Genomic DNA, 26,771 nt, shown 5'->3' on the forward strand with positions numbered 1-26,771 from the left:
TGACTATTTGAGAGCTTCACCCTTTTCTTATACTCAGTCACCCTCAGTGCATGACTTCAATTCCTACTTTATCAAAAATAGGATCAACGGGCTTCCCTGGTGGCACAGTGGTTGAGAGTCCGCCTGCCGATGCAGGGGACACGGGTTCGTGCCCCGGTCCAGGAAGATCCCACGTGCCGCGGAGCGGCTGGGCCCGTGAGCCATGGCTGCTGAGCCTGCGCATCCAGAGCCTGTGCTCTGCGACGGGAGAGGCCACAACAGTGAGAGGCCCTCGTACCGCAAAAAAAAAAAAAAATAGGATCAGTGAGAAGTGCCTTGTCTCCTCTACTGTCTCCACACTACAAAGATACCTGTATTTGTATACATATAAGGTTTCCTTTCTCTTGTTCAAAGCCAAACTCCTACTTTGTACTCTTGACCTCATCTCCTACCAGACCTTGCTTTAACAATTATCATCTTACACTCCTGTAAGAACTCAAACTAAGGCAAGATCTGATAGTTTCAGCTAAAAACAGGAATGGATAGGTACAGATTTTAGAATGGACAAGTACTGATTTTCTGTTAATGCACTATGTTCCAAAGCAAGGCAAAAAATAATCACAGAAATAAGGAATAAAATAATAAAAATGCAACTTTTGCATTTAGTTGAAAAATTATTTACAGGCAAAATGCCAAAAAGGAAACTCTCAAAAATTAAAACAAAATTTTAAAAATCTACCGTGGGTACCTAATAATGGCAAAACTGTACCAATAGATAACTAGAGAGTTAGATGGCAGAAACAAATGGCAATTAAACCTTTAATATATCTTTAACCAGGACTGTAAAATTAATTTAGTAAAGTATCAGTTTAATCTACAATGTATTACAGTGATAAGGTACAAAAAGGTTTACACTGAAAAGCTCTTTCCTTCCTGTTCCATCCTCTTTGTACCACCTTCCCAGAAGCCACTCAGCGGTTTCTCATTTATTCTTGCTCACAGACATGCTTATATAAGCACTGTTGTTGATTATTACTATCTTTAACTTAAGTTGCTACTACAACTTTAAGTATTAACTAAATATAGCTCACCCACAGTAACATATTTCTCAGTTCCACTTATTTTAAAATATCAAGTATCCTTGACCTACAGACAGAGTAAAAAAAAAAAAAAAGAAACCAACCACATAAAACTGCCTCTAATGACTGGTAAAATATATTTCCCAAAGCCAAAAATGTCTTACCTAAAGAGAACAGGGTATGGATCATCCCTCTCTGGTGGTCCAGTAATACGTGCCATTGTTGGGAAAGACTTAACAGGAGGTTGGATCATTGTATGAGGTGCAGTTTCCATTAAATGAAAAACTTCCTCTAAGAGGTTAATAAGCTTTTCTATTTCCCCTTCACTTATATTTGAGGATTCCAAAAGATCCATATCCATTGAAGCCTCTACCTCATTTTCATATTCTGGGTTTGTTCTCTCAAGTCCAGTGTCTGTATCATGATCAGCTTCACTGTGGTTAGGAACAGAAGAAGTCTTCTCTGCTAAATGGTCACCAAGTCTTTTAATCTCTGACAAAATTTCATAGAAATGGCATTTCTGAAGAATAGCTGAACCAGCAGTGACAACCCTCACAGTCTGATCTAAAAGTATGAGCTCCAGCAGTTTTTGATAGCCACTTTTTTCACTCTGCCTACTTCTTAAAAATGCTTCCATTCCTTCTGTCATACTAATGACACTGTCCAAAGCTTTAAATGCATTTAACTTAAGGGAAGATGAGACATGATCAGCAAACAGGAGCTCAAATAATCCACTGATCACTCCTGCTTGTAGCAGTCCCATGACTCCTTGGGCCCCACATTCTGCCAGTGAGGACACTAATTTGGTCCCAGCTTTGAGCTGTCGGACATTTAAGGCAATGGGTTGGCGAAGGGCTACTTGTAAATTTAAAGCTTGCATGGTCCAGTCTATCAACTGGCCAAGGGCGTCTTGTTTTGTGTTTTTCAATTGCAAATAACTTAATCCTTTTATTATTAAACTTGGAATTTCTTCTAAAGCTGTTACCCATTTTGCACCTCTATCTTCTTGATACAAATCCAACAGTTCAGTTAACTTCACTGAGGCTTCTACTGCCCCTGAATTTTCTTTATCTGGACCTTGATCCTTCATTCTACTGATTTCAATTTCAAACGTAGTCTTGTATGGACAGCTGAAGTATAAGAGTGGTACAAGCTCCCTGTCATATGGATCATACGTCATAGGAGGAACTGAAGCTAAGTCTTCAGCAGTGTATTCAACATCAAAGTTTGGATACTTAAATGTTTCACGTTCCAAGTCAGCAATTCCATCTTCATCACTGGAAATTTGTTCATAACCATCATCCCCTGAAAATCAGTTTGAATAATATTTAGTTGTTACATCATTGTTGTTTAATGCAGACCAATCTGGTTTGTCAAAAAAATCATTTAATAGTGTGGCAAAAAATAAAAATTAATGATTTCCTCAACAAAATTAATTTCTGCCCCAACATCTTATCAACAATTACTAACATTATATAGTTTCTAATAGAATAATTATGGAGAAACTTCATAAGCGAAGTTTTCTATTATATCTGTTCAGCTTTACAACTAACTCTGCTACAGATCTTTTCCTCACAAAATTAAATTAGAAATGCCTCAAAAAACAAACCAAAAATACCTCTTTCAGGAGGAAAGAAATTAAGCTTGCACTCATAAGACAGTATTTTTAAGATGGAAAAAATAAATTGATGGGCCAAAATTATTAAATTAACTAAGAATTAGTACCATAAATACCAAGCTACATCAAATATTTCCAGAAAAAGCATTCTATGTTCTTTTTATAACATGAATTTCATATTCCTTCACTTTCACTTCTCTGTATTTACCTGTCACACAGTTTCCCCAGTTCTGTATTATGTTTTTAGGGAAAATCTGTTCATATGAAGTGCTCAGCTTTGCCAAAACAAAGAGTTTTCATATTATGACACATGCAGCTTTTTCCTCTATTTATTAATACAGGACTAGAAGTAATACAGGACCAGAGATGGAAAACTTGTTGGTTTTACTTTTTAACACTACTATTACCTGGCCGTGGTAAAACAGAGATGTGCAATTACAGCCTACAGTATTCCTCAAGTAACAGCCCTCTTTTGACATTCTTTAGCTCAAAACAATTTAGCCATAGCAATACACTCATATTTGAAAAGGAAGGGCCTATAGAGACTTGACTCTGGAATAACCACCAGATATCTTCTGGTAAAAATCAAATTAACCAGCCTCATTCTCTCACCTTCTCTATTAAAATGTCCTCTGATTAACAAAGCCTGCATGAAATCTAACTACTACTTGCCAGTCAAACACAATAAATCTAAAAAGGATTTTGTGGTAATCTGGAAATGGGGTAAGCTAAAAAGATTATCACTCAATAACCCAATTATTTATATTTTGTAAAAGGGCCACTGTGATACTAGAATGGTCCTCTCTCTCACGTAGAATGATGCTCACCTGTACTATCTTATAAAAGAAAAAGGCAGATAATCTGTCATTTTACATAAATACTTTAACACTACATTCCATTTATTGGAGAAATTAAGAGCCAATTAGCTTAAGTATCTCTTTTTGCTTTCAAAGGAAAAATAAAGCCTAACTAAAGGACTGCATAATGCTGCCATATGTCCCTGTGTAATTGAGATTTTTCCTTCTGAATTTCTAAAAATAATGTAGCATTTTGCCAAAATATCTAAGTGGCAGACATCTTTAGCAATTCCACCCAGCTTAAAACACCACTCCTTTACTCTCAAAACAGATCACCAAATCCCTAATCACCATGTATTTGCTGCATATCCCTGCTTCCCTGGACAAAGCTGATGGTATCAAGGGGCAGCGATACCATAGCAAGCCAAAGAGACTCTCTCTCCCAGAAAACTGGATCTGGATCTGAGACACAGCCAGGTAGTTTAGACTGGCTGGTTAAAGAGAGGAGATTAAAGATGTGGGGTGAATAGAGATATAACAATTAGTTAACAGAATATAAATTAGAAACACAAAACAAAGAAGAGACGGAAATCCCAGCTCTAGTCAAGTCTTAAGGCCCAGCTACAATCTGACTCAGGTTTCTTGAAAGCCATTTATCTCTGCTACAAATTCTTCTGCATTACTAAAAGCTACATCAAGCTAGTTTCTAGCACTTAAAACCAGAAGTCCTAGCTAATTTAACCCACCTTCACCTTCTTCATCTTCTTCACCTTCTTCCTCTTCATCTTCCTCTTCCTCCTCAGGGATACTATCTACTGTATGGCGATCATCCTCATCCTCATCCTCTTCTTCCTCGACATCCACATCATCTTCATCATCTTCTCCTTCTTCTTGTTGTTCCTCTTCTACTTCTCCTTCATCAGAATATTGACCTTCCTGAGGAACAGAATTCCGATCAGGAGAAATGGGCTCAAAGTAATCTTCTCTATGAGGAGCATCCTCTTCCTTGTCACCAGACACTGAAAAATTGAGGTTTAAGGCACAGATTATTTTAACTGTTTAAATAACATGAGGCAGAAGGATTGGATACTGCAACTACTTAATGACATTTTGGATGATTTAGCTCATAATTAATAAAGTATGCTTTATTAATTATTAATAAATATTAATAGTATTAAATAAACATACTTTAAACAAAGTATTAAATAAACACAGCTCATAATTAATAAAGTATGCTATGTTATGTTCTAATACAATAATCCTCTTCTTTTTTAGCTATTAAGTAACTATACAGATTTTTATCTCTTCCAATACCTACTGTTTATTTTCACTGGTGCTGTTCTGTACATACCACTATAGCACATTAACATTTTATTTTCAAAGTAATGTTGCTTCAGCTTCGAATTAATTAACTGATTTTTTTTTCTTTTAACAAATTCACTTGCCAACAAAAAAACACAAGAAAACACTGCGCAGAATGGGGGCAGAGGATATTCATCAAGATTTGATTACCAGCATCTAATTTTTTTTCTTTAATCAAAAAGTACTATTAACATTAATCAAGAGGGGGAAAATAAACTATCACTGATATATTTCTACCTGGCAATGGCATGGGATCATCCTCATCATCATCAGGTGGAGGGGGTCCTGGTGGAGTTCTTGGTCCCCTTGGCTGTGGTCTTGGAGGGCTTCCATTAAACTGATCTTCTTTCTCCCCATCAGCTAATTTTATTAGAAAAAGAAAAAGAACTTTCAAATGAATAAGTATAGTGAAATAAATGCATGACAAAAATGCTATTCATCATTTGAGTTTTCATCTTCAGAATTTATTAACTTTTTCCTTCTTGACGTGTAACAGAAATTTTGCTAATTAGTTTATAATGGGAAAGTTAGAATTTTTGATGTCCCATATACCAAAATATAATGTATGTAACTCTTGGGCATTATCCCAGAAAAATGGAGACTTATTTTCCTGCAGGAAGATGTACATGAATGCTCATAATAGCTTTATTTGCAAAAGTCAAAAACTGGAAACTACCTAAATGTCCTTCAATGATTGAAGTTAAATAAATTATGATACATCCACACTATGTATTACTACTCAGCAACAATAAAGAATGATCTAATACACACAGAAAGTAGATAAACTTCAAAGAAATTATGCTGAATGAAAATAGCCTATCTCAAAAAGATCCCAACTTCATGATTCCATTTTGTAACATTCATGAAATAATATAATTACAGAGACAGAGAATAGATTAGTGATTGCCAAAAGTTAGGGACAGGTGGGATGGGTTTGCCTGTAAAGGCATAACACCAGGGAATACTGTGATAGTACAATCAAGTCTCTTAATTTTGGTGGTGGTTATACAAAGCTAGACATGACATAAAATTACACACACACACACGTATACATGTATAACTGGTGAAAGGTGAACAAGCTCTACAGATTGTAACAAGGCCAATTTTATTTTGATATTGTACTAGAGTTGTAAAAGATGTTAACTAGGGGAATCTGGGGATGAGTACACAGGACTTCCCTATACATTTCTTTGCAACTTCCTATAAATCTATAATGATTTCAAAATAAAAAGTTAAAAACATACACACATACATATATATGTGTATGTATATGCAATATATGAGCTTAAGTGCCCATTTTAAAACAAGTCAGCGAGAGTGAAGTCAGACAGAGAAAGACAAATATCATATGATATTGCTTATATGTGGAATCTAAATAAAATGGTACAAATGAACTTATTTACAAAACAGAAATAGAGTCACAGATATAGAAAACAAACTTATGGTTACCAGGGGGGAAAGGGGGTAGGGGATAAACTGGGAGATTGGGATTGACATATGCACACTACTAAATATAAAACAGATAACTTATAAGGACCTACTGTACAGCACAGGGAACACTACTCAATACCCTATACTCTATAATAGGGAAAAGAATCTAAAAAAGAGTGGATATATGTGCACGTATGACTGATTCACTTTGCTGTATACCTGAAACTAACACAACATTGTAAATAAAAATTATACTCCAATAAAAGTTTTTTTAGAAGTCAGTAAATTTTTTATCCACTTGTTTTTTTATTTTTTTATTGAAGCATAGTTGATTTACAATATTGTATCAATTTCTGCTGTATAGCAAAGTGACTCAGTTATACACATATATATTTGTTTTTATATTCTTTTCCATTATGGTTTATCCCATATTGAATATAGTTCCTTGTGCTATACAGTAGAACCTTGTTGTGTATCCATTCTATATGTAAAACTTTGCATCTACTAAGCCCAAACTCCCCATCCACCCCTCACCAACCTTGCCTCCCTCCTGGCAACCACAAATCTGTCCTCTATGTCTGTGAGTCTGCTTCTGCTTTGTAGATAGGTTCATTTGTGCCATATTTTGATTCCACATATGAGTGCTATCACAACGGTATTTGTCTTTCTCTTTCTGACAAGTCAATATATTTAACAAAAGTTTAGAGTAACTACTTACCTATGTCAGATGCTGTGATAAGGCTACAGACAATAGGAAAGATCAATGAAACTACAAGCTTAGAAAAGATAAAATTAACAAACCTTTAGCTAGACTCACCGAGAAAAAAAGAGGACTCAAAATCAGAAATGAAAGAGGAGATACTACAACTGATACCACCAAAATACAAAGGATCACACCAAGCTACTATGAACAATTACACACCAACATATTGGACAACCTAGAAGAAATGGATACAGCCCTAGAAACATACAACCTACCAAGACTGAATCATGATTAAATAGACTATCTGAATAGACCAATTACTGTAAGGAGATTGAATCAGTAATCAAAAACCTCCCAAAAACAAAAGTCCAGGACGATACATCTTTACTGCTGAATTCTACCAAATATTCCAAGAAAAATTAATACCAGTCTTTCTCAAAGTCTTCCAAAGTCGTTTACAAGGCCAGCATTACCCTAATACCAAAACTAGACAAGGATGCCTCAAGAAAAGAAAGTTACAGGCCAATATCTCTGATGAACATACATGCAAAAATCCTCAACAAAATATTAGCAAGCCGAATTCTATAATACATTAAAAGGATCATACATCATGATCAAGTGGAATGTATTCCAGGGATGCAAGGGTGGCTCTGCATCTGCACATTAGTCAATGTGATACATTAACAAAATGAAGGCTAAAAATCATATGATCATCTCGACAGATACAGTAAAATCATTTTTCAAAATTCAAATTCATTTATGATAAACACTCTCAACAAAACAGGTATAGAGGGAATGTACCACACCATAACAGGCCATATGTGACAAGCCCATAGCTTTAACATCATTCTCAATGGTAAAAAGCTGAAAGCTTTTCCTCTAAGATCAAGAACAGAACAAGGATACCCACCTCTTGCCACTTTTATTCAACACAGTGTTGGAAGTCCTAGCCAGTGCAGTTAGGCAAGAAAAAGAAATAGAAGGCATCCAAATTGGAAAGGAAGAAGTAAAACTGTCGCTCTTTGCAGATAACCTGATACAGGTACATCCTGCTTTTTGGAAGTTCATTTTATGCCACTTCACTTTTACAAAAGACCTATCTTAGTACGTGTTTTCACTAACCAAAAGAAATCCAAAGTGGATTTTCACTTCTACAAAAAAATGTGAAAAGAGAAAATAAGTGTTAAGCATTTGTTTTGCACTGAGCTGTTATACAGGCAACATAACCCCAAAGAGTGAGAGTGGCACTGCCAAGCTCCTTCCCTGGCAACTACACTCAGCATCTCAGCATTTAGCCACCATAGCTTTGAACTATGTCTGTGAGCATCTGGGCTTTATCTCAATTTATTTTGTGCGTCCATTAGCAAGATGTGTCCTAAGGTAACTGTTTCTTCGTTTTATACCATTTTGGTGTATGAAAGGTTTCATAGGAACACTCTATTTCAGACAGCAGGGGAAACCTGTATAATATAAAGAAAACCCTAAGGACTCCATTAAAAACCTATTAGAGGGACTTCCCTGGTGGTCCAGTGGTAAAGAATCCACCTTCTAACGCAGGGGACGTGGGTTTGATTCCCTGGTTGGTGAACTAAGATCCCACATGCCACGGGGCAACTAAGCCCACGCACCACAACTACTGAGCCTGTGCACCTCAACTAGAGAGCCACGTGCTGCAAACTACAGAACCCACGTGCTCTGGAGCCCACGCACCACAACTAGAGAGAGAAAACCCACCTGCCACAACTAGAGAGAAGCCCATGCACTGTAACAAAGAGCCCACATGCTGCAACGAAAGATCCCTCATGCTGCAATGAAGATCCCGCATGCCAAAACAAAGACCCGATGCAGCCAAAAATAAAAATAGATAAAAATTTTTTAAAAACCTATTAGAACTAATAAACAAATACAGTAAATCTGTAGGACACAAGATCAATACCCAAAAATAGGTTGCGTTTCTATACACTAATAATGAACTACGAGAAAGAGAAATTAAGAAAATCCCATTTACAATTGTATCCAAAAGTATAAAACAGTTAGGAATAAATTTAAACAAGGACATGAAATACATGTATGTTGAAAACTACAAGACACTGATGAAAGAGACTGAAGGGGACACAAATAAATGAAAAGATATTCTGTGCCCATGGACGGGAAGAATTAATACTGTTAAAATGTCCATACTAGGGGGAATTCCCTGGCGGTCCAGTGGTTATAATTCCACACTTCCACTGCAGGGGGCCTGGGTTCAATCCCTGGTCAGGGAACCAAGATCCCGCAAGCCGCACAGCATGGCCAAAAAAAAAAAGTCCATACTCCCCTAAGCAATATACAAATTCAATGCAATCCCTACCAAAATTCCAATGGCATTTTTCACAGAAATAGAACAACAATCCTAAAACTTGTATAGAACCATCAAAGACCCCAAAGAGCCAAAGCAATCTTGAGAAAGAAGAATAAAGCTGGAGGTATCACACAATGTTACAAACAACGTTACAGAGCAATAGTACTTTAAACAGCATGGTATTGGCATAAAAAGAGACACAAAGGTCAATGGAACAGAACAGAGAGCCCAGAAATAAATCCATGCATATATGGTCAATTAATTTACCTGTGCTTAGCAGGTACGATATAAGAAAAAAGATTAAACTACAGTGTGTGACCACCATCAGAGTAAAGATCTCACACCACACTATTATATAAGGATTTAAGAGAAACAATGGTCATTTTATTTGTGCTCATAAAATGCTAATTGTAAAGCAAAATATTTTTCCCTATGACCTCAATTATAATTTCAAAATTTATTCCCAAATCTCCTTAGCTCAACAGCTTATGAGTAATACTAGAGTGAGGAAAAGAGACCCTGGAAAACATGAGTCCAGCTGTCTGCTCTATAAAATGAAAGTCACTAAAGTTCATTAGAGGTTTTTTGTTTGTTTTTTTATAAAGTTGCTTGTGCTTTATTTTTATTTTTTTAATATTTATTTATTTATTTGGGCTGCACCAGGTCTTAGCTGCAGTACGTGGACTCTTAGTTGTGGCATGCAGACTCTCAGTTGCAGCACACGAACCCTCAGTTGCGGCATGTATGAGGGATCAGTTTCCCGACCAGGGATTGAACCCAGGCCCCCTGCATTGGAGCGCAGAGTCTTACCCCTGAACCACCAGGGAAGTCCCTGTTTGTTTTATTTTTTTTCGCCCTGCCATGAGGCACGTGGGATCTTAGTTCACCGACCAGGGATTGAACCCACGCCCCCTGCATTGGAAGCAGGGAGTCTTAACCACTGGACCGCCAGGGAAGTCCCTAGAGTTTTTATTTTTCTTGTCTTGAGTTAACAAGCAAAAGGTTCTCAAAAGCAGGAAAAGCTGCCTTAGCTAAGATTTGGACATCTAAGGAAATTTGAAATGCAGTCCTGATAAAACAAATGCCATTAACACAAGTATTCCAAAAACACATACCATATTTACTGCCTATTCTTCAATTCTTTGAAAGACAATTTTCATAGTAAACCATGAATAACCATGGATTATATTATCATATACATATTTTAAATAAAAAAAAAAACCTTGGGTCAATTAAAAAAGCATTTTTGCAAAGTAGTGGAGGAAAATAAAATGCAACCACTTCAACATAAAAGACACTCTTATAGGAAAGAATGGGAGATTGACAGATAACTTGTCAAACCTTAAACAAGGTTCAAAAAGTAGAAGAGTTCTTTGAGTTACCTTTTCCTACTATAATGAACATAAGTGTCACTGATAAAAGCAAATTTAAAATTCTCACCATGGGGACATCCCTGGTGGCGCAGTGGTTAAGAGTCCACCTGCCAAGGCAGGGGACATGGGTTCGATCCCCAGTCCTGGAAGATCCCACATGCCGTGGAGCAACTAAGCCCATGAGCCACAACTACTGAAACCCACATGCCCTAGAGCCCATGCACCACAACTACTGGGCCCATGCACCACAACTACTGAAGCCCACGTGCCTAGAGCCCATGCTCTGCAACAAGAGAAGCCATCGCAATGAGAAGCCCACACACTGCAGCTAAGAGTAGCCCCTGCTCGCCACAACTAAAGAAAGCCCGTGCGCAGCAATGAAGACGCAAAACAGCCAAAAGTAAGTAATAAAATTAAATTAAATTAAATTAAATTCTCACCATGTTTTGGATTCCTTTTCAAACTTGGCTGTGGCTGGGGAGGTGGTGGAGGTGGAGGTGGAGGTGGTGGAGAGTCTCTGTCATGACTTATGACTCTATCCACTGATCCATATATTGCCAGTGTCAGACAGTTGTACCAGCCTCTTAGCACCAAACCATCAGTATTCACCTGATTTGGGGGGAGGGGGAGGGGAAGAGATATCTTTCAAATGAATGTTTTACTATGTCAGAAGTAAACTGGTATCAAATTACTTTGTGGTTCAACTAAAGTATAAAAGTATGCTGAAAATGCAAAGGTCAATATTGGTGGAAATTCACCCAGAGGCACAACTTTTGCATGGCCCTCCAGAGTTACCATACCTAAAACTGTCTCAGGACTACATCTCCCCAGTTCTATACTTTAGGCCAATCCTATTCAAAAAGCATAACCAGATTCCCAACCAAGAGAAGAGAAATGAGAAGGAAATTAAGGGGGAGCTACTGCCAATTCATAAATTAAACCCAAATAGTTACAGGGGTCATGGAGATACACAAGAGTACAAATTGTGCCCAGTCTCAAGAATTATAAAGCCTATAAAATTATACAGCATTCTTTTTACATGACATGCAGGTATATTCTATGTATCTATATTGTACTTAAAAAGTAAGGATAACCAGAGGCATTAAACAAATTGTTTTTGCAAAGAAACTTATCCTGAAAAGATCAAAGACTTTATCAATGCCATTAACCCTCAATATTTCCTTATAAAATAACTTTACGTTTTTCAGAGCTTATCTATTAATCACTCTATCTTCACAATAACTATGAGAGGTAATCAGAGCAAATATTATCAACAAATAAGAAAATGAGAGTGTCAGTAGAAAAATTTGGCTAGAAACCAAAACCCCTGACTTCTGAGTTCTCCTCCCACTCTACAGTGTTGGATAAAGATGAAATAGTAAGTGGTAATGGAACCCTAGAGGAAGGGTTCTAGAGGAAGAAAAAAAATTATTATTCTCCTTGCTAACCTTAGCAAACTCTAGCAAAGGGAAATCAGGGACCAGAAGAAAGGCTCAAAGACTATGCCCACAGATTAATAGACTCTAAACAGAAATACCACTGGAAGGAAGATAAACAGATAAAGAATACAATTTTTAGTCTAAACAAGGTGCAGAGGATTAAATACCCATCCCCCACCAAAAACAAACAGCAGGCTGAGTAGTCCCATATTAGATCACCATTATTTTTGGATTTCGGCTCTTCCATGATTCAAATCTTTTAGATGCTTTCAGAATGGCATTTGGTATCAAGAAAAAGACACTTCTGATACACAAGGAAGAAGTATGAATTATGAATTTTTAAAGAAAACTTAATTAAGGTACAATGGTGTTTAATAATAATTTACCTGCCTGTCATCTTCTGAATTTGCCCACCTAAATGAAAAGAAGGAAAAGCACAGATGCTGGCTTCTTCCTGACCCAAGTATAAAATTAGAATAAAGAGCTATATGGGTAGATAATAGCATTACAATGTCTTTGCTCCATTTTAAAATAGCTTCTGGAATACAAGAGGAATCAGACAAGAAATGATGATATTCTGCAGAACTAGAACCAAGTAAGTTGACATTCTGCATCACTGGTTTATCAGGATCAAAAACTCTGAATGGAGGTGAGAACAACAGTAGTAACAAGTTGAAAACTGACTTCTACAATTACCTTTGAGTTGGGTCTAAAGATGATGGAAGTATTCTCATCATATTCCAGGCTGCCAAAAGAGTAGGAATAAATATATAGGCTCAAACACTGAACATCACAGTTCATGAAGAAGTTTTTCTAGATTCATATATTTCAATCAAATGCTAGATTTGTGTTTTAATGAACTACAAAGTTTGGGTTTAATTTACTCTCCACAAAATGATATCAAGAAAAAGTATAAAACAAACCCCCCAGAGATTCTGGTTCAATTGCTTTGAGGTGTGTGTGAGAATCAATGTTTGTTTAAAAGCACCCCAGGTAATTCTAATGTACAGCCAGAGTAGAGATCCATAGCATTATAGTCTTCAAAAAAAATGTATACTGGGACCAAAATTTTTAAAAAGCACCTATTTTCATCAGGTACTGACATAAGAATAACATTCTATAATATAAAAAATTAGCTGCTTCAGATTACCTAGGTTCCCTTCATTTTAAAAAGAAGTTAAATTACCAATATAATTTAATAATAAATGAGTAGAGAATTAATAAAAGAATAAGCAAAATCTAGAAAACTTAATTCCTGACAGGGACAGAAAATTTTCCATTTTTAAGCTGCCTTTAAAAAATTGTTACTTTATAAATGAATTTTTATAAATGAGTAAACCCATCTAACGGTTAATTAATCTGCAGACATCAAAACAACTAGTGTTAGTCATACCTAGCATGTATTATATAATTCAAAATAGGAGTAACTATAACAAAATTCTCATTTTACAAAAATGTGACTATGGAATTTTAAATTATGTAGTAGTGTGACCTAAAAAACATAGACAAAATCTCAATGTGTTTATATAGGTTTTTTTAAGAATCAAAAAGTAATCTTTTCCAAATTAGGTTATTATCAAATCATGTGATATGTATAATGCATACACCAATGAAAAGCAAACAAAAGATGGTTAATGTTTCACACATTTAAAATTTTATTTTATAAATAAACTCAACATGTTCTTAGGAGCTTGACATTTCCTTAATATTGTCAATTGAGAAAATTAAACCCTGAGTTCTTGGGTCTACCACCATACACAGCCTTTTCTTCTATCTAAAGAATAAAAAGGTTTTGCTTACTAACTTATGAGTTGCTGGTGAAATTACCTAGTAAGTACATACCTTCCCAACCTATCGAAAACTGGGGCACTTGGTTTGCTTACATTGTTAAAGAATAAGTCTAATTGAAATGTGTGCGGTGATGTCTCCCTGTGAATGAAACAAAGTTGAAAGGTCAGCCTTTACAATAATCAGTTCCTAAATTAAAACAAAAAACAAAGTAAGTACAAATTTAAGAGCAATTCTAGAATTAAGATAAATTATTCCTAATATGTAAATAACAAAAACACGGAGTTAACTGTAATATTTCCTGTAATTTTATTCACATCCAATTCTCAAGAAGTCAAGTATTCACTTTGAGTACTACTGAAAAATTTTTAGCCATCAAATATCTTTCACCTGCTACTTGGACCATTTTAAAACACACAGATATTTAAATTTTTTAATGTATTTTAATGGCAAATGCTAATTAATCATGATATCTAGTTTTATAATTCCTTATATCATTATTCTATTAGCAAAAAGAATCAGGAGTTAACTAACTTTAAGTTGTAAATAATAATTACCATTTAATTTCAATTTAACCCACATTCATACAGGACTGTAATAATAATTTGAGCATCAGAGCCCTAAATTGTGACTTAAAGCCCAGATTGAAATTTGTATAGCACTAATTTACATAAATATTTTGATTTTTCTATAGACTTCTATAATCAAGATTAAAGCCTATTTAATTTGCACTAGAATGAAACCCTGCTACACCCTTGCTGAAATTCCTTCCGCTCAACTAAAATCTTGACTTTTAAACAATGCATGCTTTGTTGTTTATTTACAAAAAATCCATATGGTAAAAAGTGTAATGCCCGGAGTACTCTGAAAGAGATTCCTTTATGTATTTCTGGTAGAAGTACAAACAGGTACAATCATTCTGAAAGACAATATGGCAATAAAATTCAGGAGACTGAGAAAATGTTCACACCATTTGTTCCAGAAATACTTTTCTCTACAAAGTGTTTCTATGGAAACACTAATATACAAAGACTTTTTTCAAGAGGAGGTGCATTATACTAATAATTTGAAAACTAAAAACCATCTAATGGTCTCCACTTTAAGAACTAGCCAAATAAATAAGAGTACATTGATTTGTTAGATTATGCAGTCATTAGAAATCATATTTTCAAATAAATTTAAATGATGTGAAGTACTCCTGACATAATGTTAAATGAAATAAAGGAATACACAGAATAGCATGCAGTGGGATCAGAGCAGCATCATACATTTTATCTTACCCAAATTCAACTATATGTGCTCAACAACTCTAGTCTCTCTCTCCTAGCCTTCCTCTTCAAACCAGACCCTGGCCTCCAATATCTCAAGGAAAGGAAAAAGGACTGAAATGCAAATTCTTTCCTCTGGAGGCACCAAAGACTCAGGTCCTGGTCACCGAAAAGCGATTTAAAGAATCAATGGTAATTTGACTCCACTAGACTTTCATCTTAAAACTTGTTGACTCTAAAACCTAACCTCACATAAGATACCACATTTACAAAAAACAAAAAACAATATATATATATAAACGCACACATATAAATTTAAAAACACATGGCCTCAAATGTTAAGATTCTCTCAGAATGGAGGGATAACAGGGGTTTTAATTTTACCTGACATAGTTCTGAATTTCATAATGAGAAAAAATACTATCATAAAGTGTGCTGCACAAATATATCATCTCTAACATTATTTTCAACCTTGAGATTTCAGGCTTCCCAACATCTTACATATTTGTATTATTGAATCAATACTTTATTTTACTGTTCTATAACATACTGTGCATAAAGTTGTTTCTGATAATAATTTCATATTTGGAACTATTAAAACATGAACAGCCATTCACGCCCAGCTAAGAAAAAGGAGAGAGATAAGAAGAGGGGAAATGTAACAAATACTCTTACCCACTGCAGCTAATGGCAGAGATTCATATTGCCTGCTGTGGTAGCCAGCCTCCAAAATGGCCCCCAAAGACCCCTGCTTCCTGGTATTCACACCCCTGTGTAGTTCCCTCCCACACTGTACCAGTAGAATATGTAATCAACAGAATATAGTAAAAGCAGTATATTGAAGTATGTCACAGTATGCCATTTCTGATATTGTTATAAAATACAGCGACTGTGGCTTCCTTCTCGGGCATGCTCTCTCACTTTCATTCTTGGATCACTCACCCTGCAAAAATACATGCTGTGACATAAGCAACCCATAGAAAGGATCTCCTGGCAAAGAACTGAAGATCTGCCAACAGTCATGTGAACAGGCTTCTAAAATTCCCAAGCCTCAGTCAAATCTTCTGAGACTGCAACCCAAAGCCTATATCTTAGTTATAACCTTATGAGGGAACTTGAGCCAATCAAGCAGCTCCCAGGCTCCTGACCCTCAGAAATAGTAGGGGATTAGGTTGCTAAATTTGCTACAGTTTGTTATACAGCAACAGATAACTAATAGACCTTTCTTGACCAAAAGCAGTACAATTAGAGAAGACTGCTGGATACACTATCATTACTCCATCTTTCTCATTCTACACACATAGGAAAAGTAGAAAGAAATACAGGAAAACAGGAGATTTTATTTCCTTACACATGGCAAAAAAGATATGAAGTCAATTACAATGATTTGTCATTATAAATACTAATCATTCTTACTGTTTTGTTTTGTATTTGTTTTACCTTTGAATGACCTGAAAACATTTGAAGATTTTTATATCTACCTCTAGGAATAACCAACTACTTTTCACAATTATGAAGAAATGAGCCCTTAACTTTGAATCTGTACCATTAACAGTCACCCCTGTAGCTGGCTTAACTCTTTCAGGTAATAGAAACTGAGCTATCACAGCATGGACATAACAAAATGTGGCATTGATACGTAAGAGTAACGCCTAGGCTATAAGCTAAAAACCCACAGATATATTTATTATACATATTCATGTTTCTATAACCAAAATTTAGCTTTCATCTCCAGTTCATGTAATTAAAATCAGAAGAAGATGATTATTCATGTTACAACAAAGATCAAATTCCTCTGTTTTATGTCAGTTGTTAAAATTATCAACAACTCCACAACAGGGAATTCCCTGGAGGTCCAGTGGTTAGGACTTGGTGCTTTCTCTGCCATGGCCCAGGTTCAATCCTGGGAACTAAGATCCCACAAGCCGCACTGCATGGCCAAAAAATTAAAATTAAAAAAAGATTTAAAAAAACCAAAACTCTACATCAGGAACCATGTCTTATATTTGGTTTATTTCACAAAGAGACTAAGAAAGAGAAATGATGCTCAAATAACTACTTGCTCAGTACAACTAATGGTAATGTGAAGCTACATATTTATAAAAAGACACGTGTATCAGGCTAAGGAGATCACCAATAAGTCATGAAAACTGATACTATAAAATAATATAATAAAAAATGTAGCAACATAATAAAAGATACATTTCTAAATATTCAGACTCATTCTTATTTTCAAGGAAAAAGTCACGTTAAAAATATTTCATCTACTATACTGTGCCACCCTAGAATCATTTGGAAAATATAAACCTATTTCCACCAATTAAAAAAAGAAATGAAGAAAGAAAAACTTAATCTAGTACTCAGGTCAAATAATGACTCTTTTCAAGTTTATAATAATATATAGATTATAGAGAAAACCTAGAGTCAATTACAATGCAACATAACATAACCATAACTGAATAAAGTTTTAGGTTTTTTGTTTTTTACTTACAAAATATTACCTTAAATTTTTGCATTTAAGAGTATGTTTCTAGATCAACTTTAGTCAAAAGTACTTTTAAAAAAGAAAACTGACTTACCCATATGCTCTACTGTCAGGCAAGCTGCTATGGGCTCTTACTCCTGGGGGTATAACTCGGACTTCATTGATATAAACCACACATGGAAAACGAACCACGTCTATATGAGAACTTTGCTTTAAGAAAAGGGGGGAGAGGAATATACTGTAAGCAAAACACTTTGTCTATTCAAAATTTATTCACTTCAATTTGTTTCATTCAGAATACCACAAAAATTTTAAAATAAACACCACATCATTAAAACAGTGCTATTACATTTTTTATAATGGTATTAAAACCACTCTTAAAAACAGGTGATGATAAAATGTACCTAGTTAAATCTCTCCATTTGTATAACAACATTTCCTGCATCTGCTTCCCTGCTGATGTTTTGCTTAGGCCAGTAGAGACCTACAATCCTTTACTGGAAACCTCTGGAGCCAGACACCGTTCAGAATCCTGACTTTTGGAATTCCTTGGCGGTCCAGTGATTAGTACTACACACTTCCACTGCAGGGGGCACGGGCCTGATCCCTGGTCAGGGCACTAAGATCCCGCACAGCAGGCAGTGCCGGCCAAAGACAAAACAGAATCCTGACTTTTTAGATTTTTAGAAAGCAAATGATACAAACACTACATATTACTTAACACCCCCAGTGGCTTCTGGGGCAGTACCTTGTAACCAAAACATTAATACTTCTGCAGCAACATGTATAAACAGTCACACTAAATAAAGATTATAACTAGCATCATATCAGTTCAAATCAGAGCACGTGGCCACATGTATTTAGGGCAGATTTTTCTGCCATTTTTGAATTTCTGAATTATAGATGAGAGACGGTGAATCTCTATTTAAATTAGCTTAATTTACCAAACTTACATACTCATATCAAGAGATCCAGGGAAGCCATTTAGGCACCAAACAATTAAGGTAAACCCTCTCAAATTTAAAAAAGGAAAAAAAATCCACAAACTAAGAATTTATTATAATAACATAAATGGATAGCATAAATTTAGTGTACATTTATTTCTATGTATCATTTGACACAAGATCAGACAAATGTAGCTCTTGAGATCAATAATTTAAAAAGAAATTTTTCACATTGTTTTTGGACGATTGTTTTTTGTTTGTTTGTTTTTGTTTTTTTGTGGTACGCAGGCCTCTCACTATTGTGGCCTCTTCCGTTGCAGAGCACAGGCTCCGGACGCGCAGGCTCAGCGGCCATGGCTCACGGGCCCAGCCGCTCCGCGGCATGTGGGATCCTCCCGGACCGGGGCACGAACCCGTGTCCCCTGCATCGGCAGGTGGACTCTCAACCACTGCGCCACCAGGGAAGCCCTGGACGATTGTTTTACATCAACTTTTCCTAGCAGTTCAGCCAAACATCATTACCTAGTGGTCAAAGTTTATAATAAGAATGGTTCATATTATTTGCATCTAGAAAGACTGAGTCCTAAGTGCCTCTTGAAGCTGCAAAGAATACTGTGCCTATCAACAGACCAAAAGACTAGTCAAATGAGTCTTTCCTAAAATATGACAGAGGATGACTTTCCAATTTTGCATTTTAAGCTCAGAGATTAAATATAATTAAATATATAGGTATAGAAATCTTAATGTTAACTATTCAAGTGTACTTTATACTCTCAAAGATATAAAAGAAACAGGATGAATGCAAAGTGTGGCTGATTGCCGGTTGTTTTCCAATACAACTCTTCTTCTAGAGAAGTTTGAGTTGGGCAAAAGTGAACTAAAAACTGAATTTCCCATGTCCTGGGAAGCTAGTGTGAACATGTGATTGCTAGATTCTGATCAATGGGATGTAAATGGAAATGACGTAGGCAACTCTGGGTCATGTCCTTAAAGGGAAAATTCAGACTTCAGAAATTCCTGCCACCTCTTCTTCTATACTCTGCTGCCTTTCTAGAACACATGTTATGGTAAGCTGTCTTGGACAATGCAGGCAATTCCCTAAGAATGGGAGAGGAACCTGTCTCTGACAATGCAGAGCTGTCACATTAGCCCTAGAATACTTAAAACCAGATTGAAAGAGAAAATCTTATTTTATCTAACCCACTGTTATCCTGACTTTATGAGAGCAGCTGAAATTATATCCTAATTATTACAAATATACTGTAGGTATTCAATAAATACTACAGTAGATTTATATAAAAGAAAAAGCATTCTGCCTCAAACTTTGGCTCTATGTTTCTGTCCTGTAAAGAGCTCCTCTACTTAAAAAGTCTACTATACTTTTATACTCCTTTGCTTATATGGTTAAAAATTCTCATTAATATTTACAAAGGAAACTTAGAACAAAACTTTATTTATTCTAACCTCCTTCCACCCTGCCCCCTGCTAATTAATGAATGGTATTAGCAGTAGTTAGGGTGTCGTCACTGTGGACCTAAAAAGATCAACTTGAGGTTTTACAAATAGCCTTTCAAAATCTATTTTGTTTGTAAGTAGAAGAGTTTCTATATTAGTTGCTACCACTTTTATTAAATATTTATTTTGAAACATTTACTAAATGTCTATAATGTTCCAAGGTATGCTAGGTCCTGAGAATATAAAGACAAGACATAATCCCTGCCATTAAGGTACAATCTACTGTAGTAGATGAATAAATAAATTGCTATGATACAGACTCACACAGGAAACTATGAAAACTCAGAAGCGTACTTACCTAAATCAGACTGTGGGCAAACATTTGTGGGGGGAAAAGAAGAGTGTCAGGGAAGGCTTCCCAAAAGAAGTAGCACCTGATCTAAGTAAGTATTTAAGGAAAACAAGAATCAGTGGAACAGAGGGATAAAGAGCTTTCTAGGCAAAGGGAGAGGCATGTGCAAAAGGAATGCAAACAAGAACTTGGAAGGGTCAAGAAATTACAAGCATAGTTCACCAAGGCTAGAGGGCAAAATGTGGGAGGAAAATAGGGCAGAGTAGCTAAACACAATCAATAGATTACAAGAAATAAGTTTTTCATTCACTGCCAGAAGTCAACTCCAAAAATCTGTATCGCCATTTAGGACCTCTCTCCTGAGCCCCAGACCACTATATCCAACTGTCAACTGGACATCTCCATTTGAATGTCCCTCTGGCACCAAAAACTCAACAAGTCCAAAACTAAAGTGTCCTACATCAGTGATGGCACCACCATCCAGACAATGGCCAAGACAGAAAACATTATCATCCTTGGATTCTTTCTCATTCTCTCTCACCTAAATAATTCCTTCATCCAAACATCAAGTCCTATTGATTAAACCTCTAAACAGCTCTCAAATCTGTGCATTTCCCTCCATTTCTGCTGTCACTCCTCTAGTTCTAGACACTAGGCCAAATTCCTCAGTCTTATAAACAAGTATGGTCTCTTCTCACCACTCCAAATTTATAGCCCCAACATACCCTGGTTTTCCTCATCTTTATGCCATCATTCATGCTACTGTCTCTGCTTAGAACCCTTCCACGCTCCTGTCCCAACTCCTTTCAGATGTCAACTTTCTCTTAAAAGCTAAGCCAGATCAAGTCTAGATGAGTGCTTATCAAACTAAATTCTCTCTTTTTTTTTTTTTTTTTTTTTGTGGTACGCGGGCCTCTCACCGTTGTGGCCTCTCCGGTTGCGGAGCACAGGCTCCAGACGCGCAGGCTCAGCGGCCATGGCTCACGGGCCCAGCCGATCCGCGGCATGTGGGATCTTCCCAGACCGGGGCACGAACCCGTGCCCCCTTCATCGGCAGGCGGACTCTCAACCACTGCGCCACCAGGGAACCCCCTAATTGTTTCTTTTAACTCTCCTGTTGGAGTGGTATTTCAAGAAGACAAGAACCAAGTCTCAGTTTACTGTTATATTCATAGTGCTGAGCATATTCATTTAATGAATGAAAGACTTTTAACAGGTGCTTAATAAGAAATGACTGAATTGTGTTTTCCAAGTTAAAAATATTACAATGAAGTAGGGGCTTAAAATATCTAGAGGAGTACCTAAACCTAGGAAGACAGGGTGACAGTGGGAAATCATGGAATGGAAGTTTTATGATTAGAGAGGTACCTGAAAAGTGAAGAACAGACTGGTCAGGTTCCATGACTCAGCCACATCTAAGGAAGAAGTCATTGTGTGTTTAAAGGTCACAGTATAGCTGTCTCTCCTTACTTTCCTATTCCTGCAACTATCTTCTCTTCCCTATCCTCTCCTAAGGGTAAACTAAGGCTATGTCATCTATTCCTGCCACTTGCATTATCACTGCTGTTTGAGTTCCAAATTGACTTCCTAAACTCTAAAATGAAGTAGGACCTTCTAACATCAATCACCCTCGTAAGACTGAATTTTAAGCCAGCAATTCCACTCTGGAAAGTAATAAAGAACTAATTAAAGACATATAGAACAATTTAGCCTCAAGAATATCGTATCACTGTAAAAAGTCAGAAGCCTAGATGTATGAGAATTTAATATATAAATAATAGCATTACCACTTAAAGAACTATTACACAACCAATAAAAATGCTGTTATACAGGATGGCTTGGGACAGGGATAAAAGATTTACTTTTTACTGTACACACTTTTGAATTGGTACCTCGTACGTGTGTTACCTAGTCAAAAAAGAAAGAGAATGTTTGAAAATGAAGCTTACTTTTAAAATGTTGTATAGGTGTACTTCTTCATTTATAATGATGCACAACACATTGTTAGGTGAGAAAAGAAACCAGAAAACAGTATTATAGTTATCAGTACCTTAATGTGTGTGGTGTGTGTATACATTTAAGTGTATGTGTGTATGTATATATATATATTTTTTTAATTACTAGAGAACTTGTGAAAAATTTAAGAAAGTTGTTAATGATAGATGAGACTACGAAAGGTGGAACTATGAAAGCCTTTGCTTTTCTGTAACTTCTAATTATTCTATAATAAAATTAAAATTTACTAAAATAACATTTTTTTATTTTTTAAAAAGTGGCATACAAACCACAACACAATTTGTAATTCATTTAGCACTACTCAAACCTTCACATATTCCCCTTGTGAAACTTGAATAAATGCCTGTTTTCTCTACCAGGTTACAAATTCCTTTGAAAACAAGTGCAGTAAATTTTGGTTTTTTGTTTTTCTACCTGTACTGCCCCTCCTAGAGCTATGCCTCACCTTCAAAAGTGTTTTTCATAAATAATTGTTAAACAGATTCCCAACTTCCTACTGTGCGAATCTATCTGGTGTCTGACTAAACAAATCAAAAACTAAAATATCTTGTTCCCATCAAAGCCACTTCAAACCCACTTCCAGACTCTTCTATGACTAACAATGGCCCCACGAGTTCTCTAGTTCCACCAGTTCTCTATAACTAGAATTCTATCATTTTTAACTACTCTCACACTATCAGTTGCCATCCTGTCAATTCTACAACCAAAATTTATATTGTACCTATTCCCTCCTCCTTAATCCCACTGGGACACAGCACTGCACAGCTTTAGAGCCAGGAAATGTGCATTGGTATGTCTTAATTCAGCTACGCCACTTTAGGAAAGTCACCTAACTTCTCATGCTCAGTTCCTTATCTATCAAATGGGGATAACTATCTTTCAAAATTGATTCATGAATTAGAGATAATGTATTTAAATTACCAAAGCACTGCGTCTTGCACAAAATAAGCATTCAATAAATGCTATCAATGATTACTGCCCATCTGCTAACTCAGGTTTTCATTATGTCTCACCTTTTCTTCTCAATTTGCCACCTCTAATTATTCTGAACCATTTTAGGCATTACTGATGTACCAATGTACTGGTGTACTAACCTACCTTAATTTTACTAATCATATCATTTGCCTGCTCAAAAACTACTTATTTCTTACAAAATAAAGCCCACACTCCTTTGCTGACCACTTATGGAACTCTGTGATTTGGCTTCAAACTGCCTATCAGGTGCCACTTCACACTACTGCCTCAGCATACCCTTCCAAAGGACTGACTACTCCAGGAGAATGCCCTCCTTTCCTATATATAACTGTGGAACATATTCTCTTCCACCAAAGACCAAGTTCATATGCCACTTGCCTTGATGAAGTCTTCCCTGATACTCTCAAATGAAAAGTGATCTGTCCCTCCTCTGAAATCACGGAGCCTTTTTTTGTACCACCAAAGGGAGCTAAATAAATATTGACTGGGGTCCTAATATATCAGACACTGATAAGCATTTTAGAAATAAAGGAGACAAACCTCAAGAAATTTCTACTCTGTCTCTATGCACTCATCATAATCTAACTTGAATCATAATTTTGTGGACCTCATGTCCAATACTAGTTATAAACTCCTTGAGAACAAACATCCCAATACTCCATATCCCCAAAAAACCCCTACTCCTACTTCAAGACTCAGTTCAAATATGATCTCTACTAAGCCTTCCTCAATCAATGCCAGAAGGTATTTACTACCGGTCCTATCCTCTCCATGGTCCTCAATGCTTGCTTAAGAATGAATGAATACTAGATTTCTAAATATATGGTAAGTGAATGAATGCTAACTTTCCTAAACTAGTAAACTACTAAACCAATTCATCATATGCTTTTCTTTCATTTTTAACTGTTCCCTATTTCTGTACGCATGATAGGTTTGTTCTTATCCAACTACTGCCTCCACTGTGAGTTTTCTAAAGCCTAGCTGGAACTGCAGTCAGAAAAGTATGGTCATTGAACAAACAGAGCTAATTGAACCACATGAAATGAGAGACCACAAGATAATTCATTGTTAGTAAGATATGCTAAAGTTTCCAAATATTTGATTTTTATAGACCTATAAACCATTCGTTAAAATAATCAGAAGACCAAGGTTGTCAAACTTTTTATTTAACAAGTACCAAAGTACAACTGCTACCCACTACCATCCCTACCTCTGAAGACAGAAAAGTTCTCTCTTAAGGTACAAACTACTGTGTGTATAGAACAAATAAGCTACAAGGATATATCATACAGCACAGGGAATGCAGCCAATACTTTATAATAACTTAAAATGGAGTATAATCTATAAAAGTTGTGAATCACCATGTTGTACATTTGAAACTAATACTGTAAATCAACTATACCTCAATTTTTTAACAAAAGTTCTCTAGAGGACTTCCCTGGTGGTACAGTGGTTGAGGCTCCGCGCTCCCAATGCGGGGGGCCCGGGTTCGATCCCTGGTCAGGGAACTAGATCCCGCATGCCACAACTGAAAACAGACACTGCACGCGGCAACGAAGATCCCGGACTCGGCGCAGCCAAATTAAAAAAAAAAAAAAAAAAAAAAAGTTCTCTAAATTAAGTTTACACTGAAAGAGAAATGTGAGCTCTGGGGTTTCTTTGAATTTCTCTATTAACTTCATTTCTGTACGTTCTTGGCCGGTTGACTATTCAATTTACATGTGGCAGAAACAGTCATGCATTCAGGGGCGCTCAAGTTCATACAGAACGATTACTCTACAAGAGCCCACTCTCGCCCCTCAAAACGACAACACAATTGTCCTTTACAGTTTGACTACAATTCTCTCCTCTTCACAAGTATGCTGCAGACAAAGGACGTTCTGTGTAAGTTCTTCTTGTCCTAATGTGTGAAATCTTTCCAAGAGATAAGTTGTATTAAAGTTTCAGGACAAACTGGAGAACACCGCAATCCTAAACCGAATGAGTGTCACATCTGGGTGGCATAACTCCCGTTAGAAAAGAGACCTAGCAAAAGGGATTTGGGAACCAGGAAGCCAACGTGACCCGCTCGGTCACTAACGCTACTGTCAAACACAAGGTGTCCGAGACCCCTTCCAAAACATCACCTGAGGTAAACCTGAGCACCATGATCCTTTTCAAGGCCCAAAGCGGACCCAGGGGGTTGAGGAGGTGGGTGGGGGACCAAAGCAAGTAGAGCAGCCAACTCAACCAAAGACGACGCGGGGCCGAAACTACCGCAGGGAAATGTAGGGGGTGGGGGTGGCTACCGCCACCCCCACCCCCACCCCCCAGACGCGGCGCCCACACCCAAGCTAGGAGAAGGGAGAGTGTGTGTGAGGAATTAAAGCGGCAATCGGCACGAGGAACAGTCGAGACACGCCTAACGATTTTTTGTAAGAGTCCCCAATTCGAGAAACAGGGTCGGAATCAAGTCGCGAAGGCTTACCTCAGCGCTCGGGTGTTTAAAAGTGTCTAAAAATAGCAGCTCCATCGCCGAGTCCACCGCCATGTTTGCCGCGGGCGGGGGAAAGGGGAGGACTTCCGGGGCAGCCCTCCAAGCTCGGCGACAGCGGCTCAGGAGAGGGAGAGACGCCGGTACTTCCTGTGACCAAAGCGCTGGCGCCGCAAGCCTGAACCTATCGCGACGCGTCGCGCTTCCGGAAGTCGCCGGCCCAGCCTTCTCCAGCGCGGCGGAGGGCGCCCTCAGAGCGCCGAGAGGGGAAGAGGAAGAAGGGGAGGGACTACGGCGTCTCCAATGGTCCAAACCGCGTCGTCCTACCGCGTTTTAGAGCCACGAGAGCTTCGGGACGGGGGCGGAGTGTGGAGCAGGCTTAGGAGCGGCGGAGGAGGAGTGAGGAACGCAGCCAACTCAGGACTCCTGGCCCAGTGAACCAGCCAGCAAGAAACCTTTACAGGGCTGGCAGGAGAAAGGTGCAGTCAGCGAGGTTGGAAAGTAAGACTTTTTTTTAAAAAAAGAAAGAAAAAAAAAAAAGAAAGGAAACTGACTCAAAACGAAGAGATTTTTTTTTTCCTCATCTGGAAACTGCATTGTCAATAATAATACTTAATCCACAGGCTTATTGTGAAAATTTATTTAAATAAAATTCAAAAAATTGTAAAACGTGAAATGTCATGAACAGTTAAAATGTCGAGTGAAAAGTAAGCCTCCCTGGCTCCCTGTTGATGAACATTGCAGCAATTGGAATTATTTAGTAGTCTACATTGGCACAAGTGCTTCGGAGAGCAATTAGGAATTATCTAGTAAAATTACATGTGCCTATCCCACTTCTAGGAAAATTCTTGCACATGTGCCCAAAGAAATACCTACAGATACAAGAATATTCA

The 26,771-nt window shown here is 37.0% G+C and overlaps 1 protein-coding gene across 4 annotated transcripts in view; it reads right to left on the reverse strand.

Annotated features, from left to right (window-relative positions):
• The window catches only part of VIRMA (vir like m6A methyltransferase associated), a 62,041-nt gene extending 35,929 nt beyond the window's left edge, over positions 1 to 26,112 (reverse strand). Inside the window, exons 1-8 of one of the 4 annotated variants that reach the window (XM_049700214.1) lie at positions 25,873 to 26,112; positions 17,758 to 17,873; positions 13,965 to 14,051; positions 12,819 to 12,867; positions 11,124 to 11,292; positions 5,073 to 5,195; positions 4,226 to 4,492; positions 1,223 to 2,363 (exon numbers count right to left, since the gene is read on the reverse strand). In XM_049700214.1, coding sequence (XP_049556171.1) covers positions 1,223 to 2,363; positions 4,226 to 4,492; positions 5,073 to 5,195; positions 11,124 to 11,292; positions 12,819 to 12,867; positions 13,965 to 14,051; positions 17,758 to 17,873; positions 25,873 to 25,935 — 2,015 coding nt within the window. In that variant the 5' untranslated portion in view covers positions 25,936 to 26,112. Of the gene's footprint in view, positions 1 to 1,222; positions 2,364 to 4,219; positions 4,493 to 5,072; positions 5,196 to 11,123; positions 11,293 to 12,818; positions 12,868 to 13,964; positions 14,052 to 17,757; positions 17,874 to 25,872 lie in introns of those variants that run through there. The other 3 variants (XM_033438281.2, XM_004275381.4, XM_033438282.2) reach the window with 3 other exon arrangements.
• Between the last annotated feature and the right edge of the window lie 659 nt (positions 26,113 to 26,771).

The sequence above is a fragment of the Orcinus orca genome, chromosome 17, assembly GCF_937001465.1.
Source record: "Orcinus orca chromosome 17, mOrcOrc1.1, whole genome shotgun sequence".
Classification (NCBI taxonomy): domain Eukaryota; kingdom Metazoa; phylum Chordata; class Mammalia; order Artiodactyla; family Delphinidae; genus Orcinus; species Orcinus orca.